The sequence below is a fragment of the Protobothrops mucrosquamatus genome, unplaced genomic scaffold, assembly GCF_001527695.2.
Source record: "Protobothrops mucrosquamatus isolate PMUCROS unplaced genomic scaffold, P.Mucros_1.0 scaffold778, whole genome shotgun sequence".
In the NCBI taxonomy this organism is placed as follows: Eukaryota; Metazoa; Chordata; class Lepidosauria; order Squamata; family Viperidae; genus Protobothrops; species Protobothrops mucrosquamatus.
The window spans coordinates 58,520-71,397 of record NW_015387046.1 but is presented as its reverse complement, the minus strand read 5'-3'; the positions used below and the strand labels follow the sequence as shown (position 1 = coordinate 71,397).

Here is a 12,878-nt window from a genome sequence, read left to right as displayed (position 1 = left end):
AGGGCAACATCAGACCCATTTAGGGTCCCCTGGCAGAGCGAAAACAGCCGTGGGGTGTGGAGCAGAACCGGAAGTCTCAGTATCACTCTAGTAATGGAGCCATGTTATGTACAATATAGCAGAACAATTATATTAACAATAACATTTTTCTTCACATGCAGAATGGTTTTGAATCACTGCCTTGCTTTCAAGGTACTAAAGGCAAGCTTTATTGGTATTTAAATTGGATTTACTTTCATAATCTTCTGCTTGTCAAAAGATCTCATTGCTGAAAATCTATTGCTTGCCCAGAACTTATTAGTAACTTTTGAGCTTTGGTAAACTCAAGATTCTGATATCGGATATTGAACATCTTTGATACTGAACATCAACAAATAGCAACCACCTAACAGTTCATAAAGAGCTTTATGCTGAGATTGTGGATCTTGTAATTAAAATATGTTATCTTTCTCTATACTTAGCCTCTGGGATTGAGAATTGGATGGTTGCCAGTATAACTCCATATTTAAGAGTAGCTCATTGGGCTATTCAGAAAGTTATAACCTTGTCAGTTTAACATTAGTTCTGGGGAAGATAATAGACATTTCTATTGAAGATAAAATTACCAAACATTTGGAAACACAGGTCTTCTTCAAGGTTATTCAACATGGCTTCACTAAGGAAAGGTCCTATTTAATTAATCTACAGTGCTAGAGGTTTTTTTTTATGATATTAATGTATATTTTTGTAAATCACCTATCTCCTAGATAGGCAGTGTAGAAATTTAATAAATACATTTAAAAATAGATAAATAAAATGTGTTAATAACTGTGAGCTAGTAGATAGATCCAATTTTTTTTAAAAAAAACCTTTGATAAAATCCCTCATCAAAGATTTCTCAGTTAACAATCATGGAATAAAAGGACGGGTCCTCCTGTGAATAACTAGCTAATGAACAAAAACAAAGAATAGGCATAAATTAAAATTTATCACAATGGAGGAATGTAACCAGTGAGGTCTCCCATTGTTCTTTTCTAGAACCAGTGCTTTTTATTATAATTATAAATGATGTGGAATTGAGTGTGACTAAGTTTGCTGATGATACTAAATTGTATAAATGGTATAAACAATAAATGACTCTGCACATTAGGGAAGTGGGCATCAAATGGCAGAGGTTAACAATTGTATAATGATTCATGTTAGGGCCAATAATCCTAACTACTCTTCAAACTAATGGGGTCATATTTAGTAGTGATTGATGAGGTAAGAAATCTTGAAGAATGGTAAACATTTCAATGAAGGTGTTGACGCAGAGTGTATAGACTGTAGAAAAGACCAAGAGGATGTTAGGGTTTATAAAGAATTATAGAGATGCCAATATCATATTGCCCTTATTGTATATAAATCAGTCTTGTAAGAATATCTTGAATATTTCTGAATGGACATGAGAAAGTTCAGAAAAGAACAACTACAATGATGAAAAGGCTTGAGTAGCTTTCCTATGAAAAAGCATTATGGCACTTGGAGCCACATGTATGTATGTATGTATGTATGTATGTATGTATGTATGTATGTATGTATTTATGTATGTAGATCATAAATTGAAAGTCTACCATGAGACATGGAGCTGGCCACCAGGATTCAAAAAAATATCTGGACAGATTCATGAAAGCCATGTGGATCTGTGGTTATTAACCTTGATAGCAGTGCGACATTGCTGGGAGATTAGTAGTGTTCTTTGTGCAATTTGTTAGCCACTGTGAGATAAACTGCTGAACTACACAGGCCAAGGGTCTGATCTTGTGCTATATTTCTAGACACCTTGTATTTTGCCAGTTTTTTTCCCCCACTGCCTTCCATTTTTTCCAATATTTCTAAAGATGCTTGCTTCTTCTGCTTTGTGTTGTCAAAATATTTCAGCTTTAGCTTTGTTATTAATGCTTCTAGCATCTAGTGAGTACTCTGAATCAAAGTTGGCAAACCCTAGACCTTCAATTTATGATCTACAGCTGTGATGTTTCAAATTTAAGAGATGGGAATATAGTGGCAAGTTTTCAATTAATAATCTACCAAAAAGAAATCAAAGAACTATATTTGGATACAGCTCTGAGTAAGCTTGTATATATGCTTATTTAAATTTGGATTTGCTACTCACCCACTCCCTCTGAGCAGGTCAGAATTAGTTTTTCTAAAATATCTCAAGAATATTTTCCCCTATTCCCACCTGCACTGTGTGGAGGAGTAACATTTGAACAAATTAAGCATGTTTAAAAAGTAGTTTTAATGGGATTGTAAATCTGTATTTATAAACGGAAACAACTCCTAAGCTAGTGGGACAATAATTTTTTTTTTCAAAATTGTTTTCCAAGACTCCAACTTTCCATCTTTCTTTCTCCCAAAATGAAAAGACAGAAAATGAACTGGACATAGTTGTGCTACAGCACGCATTCGTTCCAAAAAGGAACTCACAAATTACAGGAGGAAAAAAAGGCGAGGTAGAACTAGGATTATAGGCAGAACTTTATATGCACAAAATAGCCAGTTTGGACGGTTATCCATGAAGGAGGGGGGGGAGGGGAAACAATGGTTATCAGCCGGCATGCATTTTTCAAAAGAACCACAGAGGCTGCTGAGCGCTGGAGAGAAGAGTGCGCTTCTTGTCTCTGGTTGGCTACTTTCAAGCCCCCGACTGCACCAATCGGCAGAGTCGTGTTGCCCACGTGACCACCAGGCGCGAGTTTAAATTTCAACGAGCGATTGTATATAGGACATCGGAGAGTCGGTTGTGTCGTTTCTGCGGGCGAAATCTTTTCCTTGCAAGGCAAGCGGGTGGGTAAGCGCCGTGAAATGGTCGGATGGGGTGCAGCTGTTAAAAAAAACTGAGCAAAAGCAAGTTTAATTTGGAAGTAGTGGAAGGGCAAGTTTTCCATTTTGTTGGGCGCCGGATAGTCCTCGATTCCAGCTGAAGAAGTGAAGCTGGAAAAGGACTCTTGCTTTTTTGGGGGGGGTAGTGGTTGGGGTTTGATTGGTTATGATTTGAGTTTTCTGAGACAGATATCATGTGATGCTTGAAGTCAGATTGCTTGTTTTTATTAAAGTATAAAACAGCTTGAGACATCTCTTAGTGCAACTTGAATGGGTTTGTCTGGTTGAACGTTTCTTGCATATTCGGCAATCTTTCCAAAAGAAACCCAGAAAACAATGTGTAAAATTGCTTGGTTTAAAACCTATTTTATTGTGTAAATGAGGCTTTACATTAAAAGTTGCAAGTGAGTTTGTTTTCTCTTTTTAGAAAATCTAGGAAAGTTGGAAAACTGCATTCTCTCAACAACAACAAAAATGGTAAGGCATAAAAGATATTGATAACTTAGACTGGAGCTGCAGGCAGATTTATAATACAATTAAGAGACAGGATGTGGGAACTGCTGTCTTTAAAAAAATTACTATACTAAAATAATATACCGGTATATGAAATGTAAGGAAGGATTTTGGGGTACTGTATAACCAGGCAGGGTACTTGTACATTAAAGTTTTAAAAACTGAATTAGATAACCTTTATTGTCATTTTTTACTGTGGGCACAATGGCACACATTAAAAATGAAATTTAGTTGCTCTTAAAGTGTACACATATATAACACATTTAAACATACTATATATAACATATGTATAAACCTACACCCTTATATATAAGTAACATATAAATATTAATATGCAGTGATAAGCAAAAATTGTGAGATTATTATTGTGACTGGCTTTTCCAATGTCCTGATGTTTTAGCTTTCTAATGTTATAATTGGTGAAAAGTGAAAAAATACTACAGCAAACAAGTATATGTATGTCAAGATGCCATGTGCCTCACATCACTTTCTTTAAAAAGTATTTTAGAACAATATGTTAATGCTATGTTAATTTTTTTCAGGAAGACAAAGAAAATGCCAACAAATCTATATGGAACGAAGTGGACAGTATACTTGAAAACACTTTTATTTCCCCTAAAAACTTAAATTCCCATGTATTGAAACAAATTAAGACAGATACAAATTGTAATTCTCCAAACAGTATGACAGTAGCAGATCCTGAGTCTGCAGCAGTAAAATCCAAGTTTATGTCATTTACTCAGACCTTTCTACAGAAAGCAAACATAAACAAACAGATAAAAGCAGATGTCCCCAGCTCTGTTCCATGCATTTCAGAGAAACACATACCTGGCTCATATCGTGGCAAAATAGTTTCTTCTAAGGTAAACTCGTTCAGAAAAGTTCCAGCAAATGAGCCTAGAAATTCTCTTCCTGCTCTGCCTAAATCAAGAGTAAAGTTAGCCACAACTAATAATGCTAAAATCACTGGCAATGCTGGTGCTCCTAAGGTCCCAAATTCTACCCCTTTTCAAACCAGTACGGTGAGAGTTTCTGTTTATCATCCCAAAACTATTCTGAATCATGAGAAACAATCTGTCAGTGGTAGCACAGAGAATAATGGGACAACCCAAAAAAACTGTTGCAGCAATCGGAAACAACTATTAAAGACTGTTCCAACCAATGCTAATAATTCTGTCCAGAGGACAAAGAAACTTGCTCCATCTAAAACTGTAAGTGGAAGCCTAAAAGTACCAGCTTCCGAAAGTCGTGCTACTATGTCAGCTTCAAAATCAATTAAAAAAGCTCCGACATCTGTAGATGTGAGAAGGTAATGTAAATGCCTCCATTTTTTGTATCAAAATGTTTTGGGATAATACAACATCCAAAAACAGTTGGAATTTTTCAGACTATTCCCACATTGTGGTTTAAAAACAGGCTTATGTGGGAATGGATGCATTTATATAATGTATCACTAAGCCATGGCTTGCTTGCTAGATTTTGTGGAATAAATCTCATTTAGCTGGGTTTGATCAACATGGTACACCAAAATCAAGCAAATTGCTTTATGACTAAACATAGAAATTCAGATTGTACAAAAGAGAAATTAAACCCTTGTCGCCCCACCATCACAAGTTCATATTTATGACTCAGATTTTTTATTCACTTTGTCTTAAATTAGCCTTGAATATTCAACAGTTTAAAGCAATTGCACATACTGAGTTTGGGGGCTTGAAAACAGGATGCTTTCACATCTGCTATTACAGATGATAAATGTTTAATTGTGTGCTCCCTCACCCAGTCTGTGATAAATCATATTTTGTTAGCTCTAGTCCTATATATCTGATAATTATGATTAAATATAATTACACATGTGAAATCTTAGATGCTATTTAGGCTTACAGGCTTATTTCTGTGTTTTCACTGGAACTGGTGTTTCATTTTGGTAGGTCATTGGATCTGAACTGCAATTGCCAGTTGATTGTTGGATGGCACAAAAATACAGGCAGCTTTGGCTTTTCCAGCTTAGCTCTGATAGCTGCAAATAGCAGTTATCTTTGCCTTATTTTTTGACAATCGTGACTTGTAATTGCAATTTTGAGTGTTTAACTGTTCTGAAGGGTTCTGGAACAAAGGGAAATTGTTTAGTCTAACTGTTGCTTTCTTGCTTTTTGTAATCAGCTTTTGCACCAGAGAAATTTCATGCAAGCTTGGAAAACATGTACATGGATGGGATATACTGAAGGAGGGAATAAGAGAGTGTACAGGAATGATTGATGTCTTTCTTATGATGTAATGGCTCTGTTGTCTGATTTTCATTGGCTAACAAAGTTTATAAAGCAATGCTACCAATTTTCTAATGCGTGGCACTTCTGGACGTAACTCTGCCAGCGTTCCAGATCATTGGCCACCCAGCTGCTTAATTTGATCCAATAAAGTGCTGCTTGATCAAGAAGTCTCCGCTTGGGTTAGATTGATATGGTATCTCAAGTTCAAATAAGGGACTGGGACCTTACAGTTCTTAATAGTTGATTTTATTTCTTTTGTAATATAAACGTCCTTTGAGATAGATATGAGGAGCTGTGAATTGACAGTCTCATTTCCCTGTGGCTAGATAACTGGGTAGCTGCTATACGAACTATTTCTAGCTAAAAAACAAAATGAAATACTATACTAATCAACTTACATATTTATCTTTTAGACTTCAGCTAGCTGAATGGCAGGCTTCAAAAGGGACAAGGAAGCAACATAATACCATAGCTGCAAATAGCCAGCCTAAAAAAGCAACATCTCGGCAAACTACAAAAGAGACAGCTGAATCCTTTTGGGCCACAATTGTTGAAGAAGATGAGAAAGAATTACTTAGTGATAAGATCAACAAGACGCTTGCAGAATGTCTGGATCTCATTGAAAAGGTATGTTTAAATAAACCACTATAATGATGAATTAAGTTTTATAACATTCTTGTACTTTATTCAGTTCTATAAATTCTGAAGGCACAAGGCATACTGAACTTTCAAGACAACTGGCCTTATAATGGATCAACATGAAGAGAGTTGATAGGCTACATCATAAGAAAATCTTGTGTGTCATTTTTCTATTTTAACTACTAGAACAATCAGATCTGTCCTGAATGGGGATAAAAGATTGAATTGTGGAACACAGATGTTTATTACTACAATAGAAAAGATTCTTTGAAGTTTTGTATTACATAAAAGGCTAATTGTTCTTCTCTGGATTATGAAAATATAAACTAATTCACAGAAGCTTATACATTACAGGTAGTCCTTGGCTTAAAACCACAATTGGGACTGGCATTTCTGATGTAAGGTGATGTACTTGTAAAGTGAGTCATCACATGACCAGACCCAATTTTATGATAAATTTTATAGCAGTCATGCGAACCACACAATTAAGTGAATCTGACTTTCCCAATTGACTTTGTCAGAGCTCCAACACTGGAACACCTTAAAGAAAAGATTAGACAACCATTTGTCTGAAATAGTATAAGGTTTCCTGCCTGAGCAGGGGGTTAGACTAGAAGACCTCCAAGGTCCCTTCCAACTTTGTTATTCTATTCTATTTAATTGCTATCATAATTGGGGATGATGAAATGGTCATAACTCGGAGAACAGATCATGAATCATTTTTTTCAAACTAGTATTTTTGAACTGTTAAATGAACAGTTGTAAGTCAATTACCTATAGTCTGCTTATGCAACATATTAACATTTCTCTAGAACTCATACAGTTTAAAGAAATTCAGTGCATTTTCTCATTATTTCTTTTCAGGGCTCTGTAGGTGAAAAAGTACATTCCATTTTGGAAAACCTGATAATGAAAGTACCAGATGCAAAAAAGTTTGCTAAGTATTGGGTGTGCCAGATGCGTCTTGAACAGTTTCGCTCCACAGAAAAAGTAATCGCTATCTATGAAAAGGCGATTCTTGCAGGAGCAAAGGTAAACATCCTTAGAACCTGTCTCACTAAATTTAATTTTGTTTTCCATTACTTTGCCAATTATATATATAATTGTTTAATAAACTAACAACTGTTTGATAAACTTAGCTTTCGTCGGCTAAGTGCCGACGTCGTCACAGTGGAATGCCGGAGGTTCGAAAGCCTGCTTATACCAGAAGTTTGTGCGCACTGCTCATAGAACGCATTACCGGTCTACCCGCCCCAGTTGACCGTATTGCTTCTAATAGACTCGCATCCGTTTGTATACTTGTAAGCTCAGGGATCATCGCCTCTCGTTGTCGCTCTCTTTGCCCGCTTTGGATGTATCTGGGTACACGTTGCTTTAGGATGGTCCCCCAGTGCCTCCTGTCCTGTGGCCACCCCCACCCCCCAATTGTGAGTGTGGCACCCCGCCTCCCATCATTGGCTCCTGTACGAATCATGCTGGGCATTTCTCCTTTTTGCCAGTCGTGGTTCTTTGCTGTTCCATGAGACAGCGGTTCTGGTCTTGCGTAGGCTGCGCCCGTTGCACTCGTTGTGAGTTGTTACGCTGTTGTTCCCACTTTCTTAGTGCCTGATAAGCAGGCAGTAACTCTATGTGGCGATTGAGTGTTCATCCGACAGCCAAGCCTCCTTCAGTAACTGGCTGCCCTTGGTGACATCCTGGGTGATGGCCTCCGCCCCAGCAAGGTTGAATGTGTGATTGTTCCTGGCCATATGGACCCACACCTGTGAGCGTTGCTTATGTCGTCTAACGGCCAGCTCGTGTTCTAAGCCTTTTGGTCGTCTCCCCAATGTAATTGCAGTGACAGTCCTTACATTTCACTCTATATATCACTGAAGATCTTTCTTCATTGGGGAGTGATTCCTTGGGGCGCATTATTTTGGCACGAAGGGTTTGATTTGGTTTATGGGCAATACTAATGTTATATGGAGCCAATATCCGTGCCGTCGCCTCTGACACCCCATTGACATGTGGTAGAGTTGTCCATGCTATAGCAGTGCCTGTGTGTTGCATTCTGCGAGGCTCGTACGGTCTGCTGTACCGTCTGATGAAATCAACTGGGTAGCCGTTTCGCCTGCAAACACGGTATATATATGTATGTGTGTGTGTGTGTGTATGTATATGTATGTGTGTGTGTGTGTGTGTGTTACACTAAACCTATTCTTTTACACTGCCCAGAGTCACCTTCTGTGTGGTGGTGGCCATATAAATTTGATTAATAAAATAATATCAAGAAATTTGAACTTGGATCTCCGGTTTTATTTGAATACTGATCTTTTATAACATTGTGAGTAATTGCAAGACATGGATTTGCCAGTGGCCTGAGGAGCTTAGGGTGATAAAGAGCCCATCAAGTGGTTTGTTTGTTGTCATGTGGGGAGGTAAGGGTTTTATTGCATTTGTATTTAGGGTTTTTACTTTTATAAGTCACCTATAATCACAGTGAGTGAGCTGGGCAGTCATATACATTTTCTAAAATAATTAGCTAAGCTAACTGGAAATTAATACTTGGTCTTTCAGCCTAAGGATGAGTTACGTCGTACACTTGCAGATGTTACAAAGATTAAACGAGCTCTACCAAAAACTGATGGTAAGATTTAACATTATTGAATAGTTTCTTCAAATCTTCAATTTTGCCCTGCTAAACCCAATCCTGAATGATGCAGAATAATGCTTCACTCTGCATTTTACTTGTTATAAGCAATGTATATAACTTTTATTTGCCAACTGTAACTTTTGAATTTCTTTTAACAGGCTTAAATATTGAGTTGCCTTATATTATGACAGAATACATTTATATTTTTTCAGAATGTGTGAAGGAAGAAAACATTGTAAATCCTGAGGGACCAGCTGAACCAGAGATAGAAGAGGCTTTCAAGGAAGTCAGTTTGAAAAACAAGGTGGAGCATAGTAATGAAACTTTTCAAGAATCAACAGAAATTTGCTCAAAAATCAAAGAAGACTTTCCTAAGAAAAAAAAGAACAAAAATAAAGAACAGATGCAGAAACCTATAGACTTAAAAAATGAAGAAACTGATACCAATGCAGAGAAAGAAAGACTTCAAGAGATTCAAACTCCTGAAAATGAAAAGGGCGCATATTTAATAAAATATAATTTGTCAACCACTTCCCATTTGGAAAGGTGAGTCTTAATATGATCTTTTCCATGTAGGGTCTGAGGATGTGGAGTTGCTGTCCTTAATCTGAAAAACATGTTATGTTCAATTTGTGTATAATATCCAAGTATTTGGGAAAAGTGAACCTAACCAATTTGAGTTCAGCTTGTTTGAGAAAAAACAACAACAATTTCATGGTTTCCAGCTATTACTTTTCTTCTCAGAAAAGTAATAGCTGGAAACAGTGGTGGGATTCAAATACGTGAACAAACAGTTCTCTGCGTGGATGCCACTTCCAGAAGTCCGTTCTGAGTCCAGAATGGAGTTTCGGAAGCATCGTTTACGCATTTCTGGCGGGCCGTTCTGGGCCTGGAATGCCTCCTCTGGGCCTCCGAGGCCCAGAACGGACTTCTGGAAGCAGCATTTACGCACTTCTGGCAGGCCATTCTGGGCCTTGGGAAAAAGGGCTAGGGCGCCAGTTCACCAAACTCAACAAAAGTTAGCTACCAGTTCTGCCAAACCAGTGTGAACTGGCTGAATCCCACCACTGGCTGGAAACCATTACAGCATGGCCCCTAACCTTTTTTTGTACCAGGGACTGGTTTCGGGGAGAACAGTTTTTATATGGACTGGTAGGTGGTGGTGGTAGTTTTGTGCACTACTCACATTCTGCGCATGCACAGATTCAGCTTTGCTTATGCGGCCCGGTTCCTAATAGGCTATGGATCAGTCCCAGGGCTGGGGACCCCTGCATTATAGGACTCAAAAACTGATTAGTGAAAATTGACAGGTAAAATCCTTTATTAAGATTTACCTATTTGTATTTAGTACTGATATAGCATATTTCGAATTTCAAAGTAATTTACATTTCAGTAATATAAGATTGAGTTCACATATGATACCATGTCATAAATTAGGAGTTACGAATTATAATGTAAACCAACAGTAAATTCCATAAATCAGATCTCCATCAAATTACAAAGCACTGAATCAATCCTTTAGGAATTTCCATTTACTTTGTAGAGGTAATAAAACAAGCCATCTGGATTTATATCATTATAAAAAAGTATATAGCAACAATAACTAAGACTTGCAACTTTGGCCCCAAAAATCAAACCTTAAAAGTATTTTCTAAACCAACTATGGCAGTCAAAATTATCAGTCTTTGAAACTGGCATGGTTTTATGTTCCTAAAATCATACACGGCTGAAATAAGAAGTATATGCACTATCCATAGAGAAGGAAACTGGCATGGTTTTATGTTCCTAAAATCATACACGGCTGAAATAAGAAGTATATGCACTATCCATAGAGAAGGAAACTGGCATGATTTTATGTTCCTAAAATCATACACGGCTGAAATAAGAAGTATATGCACTATCCATAGAGAAGCAACACATTTTTATTACAACATTCAAATATTCAATGCCAAATTAATATTTGTATTATTTTTATTCACTTACTAAGGCTGTTCTGTTGCCAAGCCACATTGAATTATTGCATTCTAATCCTGCAAATACATAAATGGTTTTTCTTTTTAACCCAAGTACAAAGAAAAGACTGCAGTGTGATGATTCAACCATTAAAAATCTGAAATTCCTAACACCTGTGAGACGGTCCTGCCGCATCCATGAAAAAGCAAATAAGTTACCAAGTATGCTGAAAGATCACAGCCCTTGTGTTTCTTCGCTTCAACAGCTTGGAGAATTGGGAGATGAAGTCATTGGTTTCATCTACAGACCAAACAATGCATTGCAAACTATCAGTCAACAGGACGAAAGCAGAGAATGAAAGCACATGTTTATTTAAGTTGAAGTCCTTTAACTTAGTGCAGGTGTTATGTTGCCATGGTTTAATTAACTTAATTTAGCTTTACTGTTATTGAACAAATAAATATCTTAACATGGGAATGATTGCTATGCTTTAACATGTAAAAGATGCGTTTATACCAATTTTACCATTGGTGATACTAAACTAATTGTATAATAGCATTTAACTAAGTTGAACTTTGTGGGCAAAGAACACAAGATTATTGTATCTAATTTGTAGATCTGAAGATAAACCTTTACAAATATTGGAAATAGTCACTAACCTTTTGGATAATTTTCAATGTATATTAAATGTTAATTCACTTTTACTGTTGGTGTAAAAAAATTTTAAATTTACCTTTTTCAAAAAGTTTGAATTTTATATTAGCTGTTGGTGTATATATATGCATATTATATAATATACATATAAAGTATATAATATACATATATATTATATGTATGTTGGTATATATATGTATGTTTATTATATATGTTTGGGTGGGCAAAGAGATTGAAATAGAACATTAACAACTCTGTGAAGATTGTGGAAATAAAATTGCCAGTTTTATAAATGCTGTTCTTCTGAAAGATTTGATCAGTGGTTAGAAGTAGCATGCTAATGATTTAATATAAAAATGTGGGTGCCTATTAAGGACATTGGGAGTAACAGTTTGTAACTCCCAAGCTGAACTCCATGGAGGTGGCAATGACAATGCTTTATAAATATTTCAACAATGTTTATAAAGGGAACATATAACAAATACACCCTATCTACATTTTGTAGGCCATTTAGACAGTTTGATTTGTTCTTTGCTGTTGAGGTATCCCACTGTTGAAAGAAAAATCTTCATCAGGGTCCAGTCCAAGTTGGTAATAAACAAAATGGAGACTGTTTTAGAAAGAAGGTTATAGTTTATTGAAGAGGAGAACCAGACATAAAGATGGCTCTGGGAAAGCTGAAAGCTGGGAGAGGTGGGTTTTTATACCTTCTTGAGCTTTTGTTTGGAGTTGTTCCTGTGGCATGAACTTTGACCTGAGTCTGAGTGCCTTTCTGGTATTCTGATGGTGATGAGTTAATCCTATTATGTCCCAAAGTTCATATCCTGCTTCCCTGGGGCTGGGGCTGATGACCATGTCCTGTGTTGGATTTTTTTGGTGTAAGGGATTGTTGATTCTAGGACAGTGGTGGCGAACCTATGGCATGCGTGCCAGAGGCGGCACTCAGTCCTCTCTGTGGGCACATGCGCCATCACCCCAGTCCCACCTCCCCCCGTGGCTCCCTCACCATCAGACCCCAGGAAGAGTCGACCCTGAGCGCGGCCCATGCAGAGCAGCGCAGCCAAGAACATGGCAGCCAGGCAGCAGGGACAAGACTCTGCCCTCATGCCCCATTGCGTGCAGTTGATGCTGTGGGGTGCGGGCAGAAGGCATGGCTGCCATTGCTCTGCTGGGCTGCCTAGGTGATCTGCAGTGGGCTATGGAGGCGGTGGGTGGCCCTGCGGGTGGGCAGGGCGGGGGCAGGTCTGGTTTTTGGGCACTCGGTCTCTAAAAGTTTCGCCATCACTGTTCTAGGATTTTGTCTTTCTAATCCCATCAGCTCCAAGCTTCCTGGCTCCAATCTTTCTGACAAGATTATCACATCTGCATTTCTGCAG

At 37.6% G+C, this 12,878-nt stretch overlaps 1 protein-coding gene across 1 annotated transcript; it reads left to right on the top strand.

The window, feature by feature from the left end:
* The first annotated feature begins 3,908 nt into the window (after positions 1-3,908).
* CKAP2 (cytoskeleton associated protein 2) lies at positions 3,909-11,788 on the top strand. The gene is made up of 6 exons (XM_029284630.1): positions 3,909-4,666; positions 6,038-6,251; positions 7,128-7,295; positions 8,820-8,889; positions 9,108-9,441; positions 10,963-11,788. Exons 1-6 carry the CDS (start codon positions 4,041-4,043, stop codon positions 11,204-11,206), a joined length of 1,656 nt encoding a protein of 551 aa, XP_029140463.1. The 5' UTR covers positions 3,909-4,040; the 3' UTR covers positions 11,207-11,788.
* Positions 11,789-12,878: the final 1,090 nt, after the last annotated feature.

Excerpts from the sequence above, each read along its gene's own strand:
- CKAP2 (XM_029284630.1), top strand. The coding sequence starts at position 4,041 with ATGACAGTAGCAGATCCTGAGTCTGCAGCAGTAAAATCCAAGTTTATG. Across the intron at positions 8,890-9,107 it reads AGCTCTACCAAAAACTGATG|AATGTGTGAAGGAAGAAAAC; the intron begins GTAAGATTTAAC and ends ATATTTTTTCAG. Across the intron at positions 9,442-10,962 it reads ACCACTTCCCATTTGGAAAG|TACAAAGAAAAGACTGCAGT; the intron begins GTGAGTCTTAAT and ends TTTTAACCCAAG.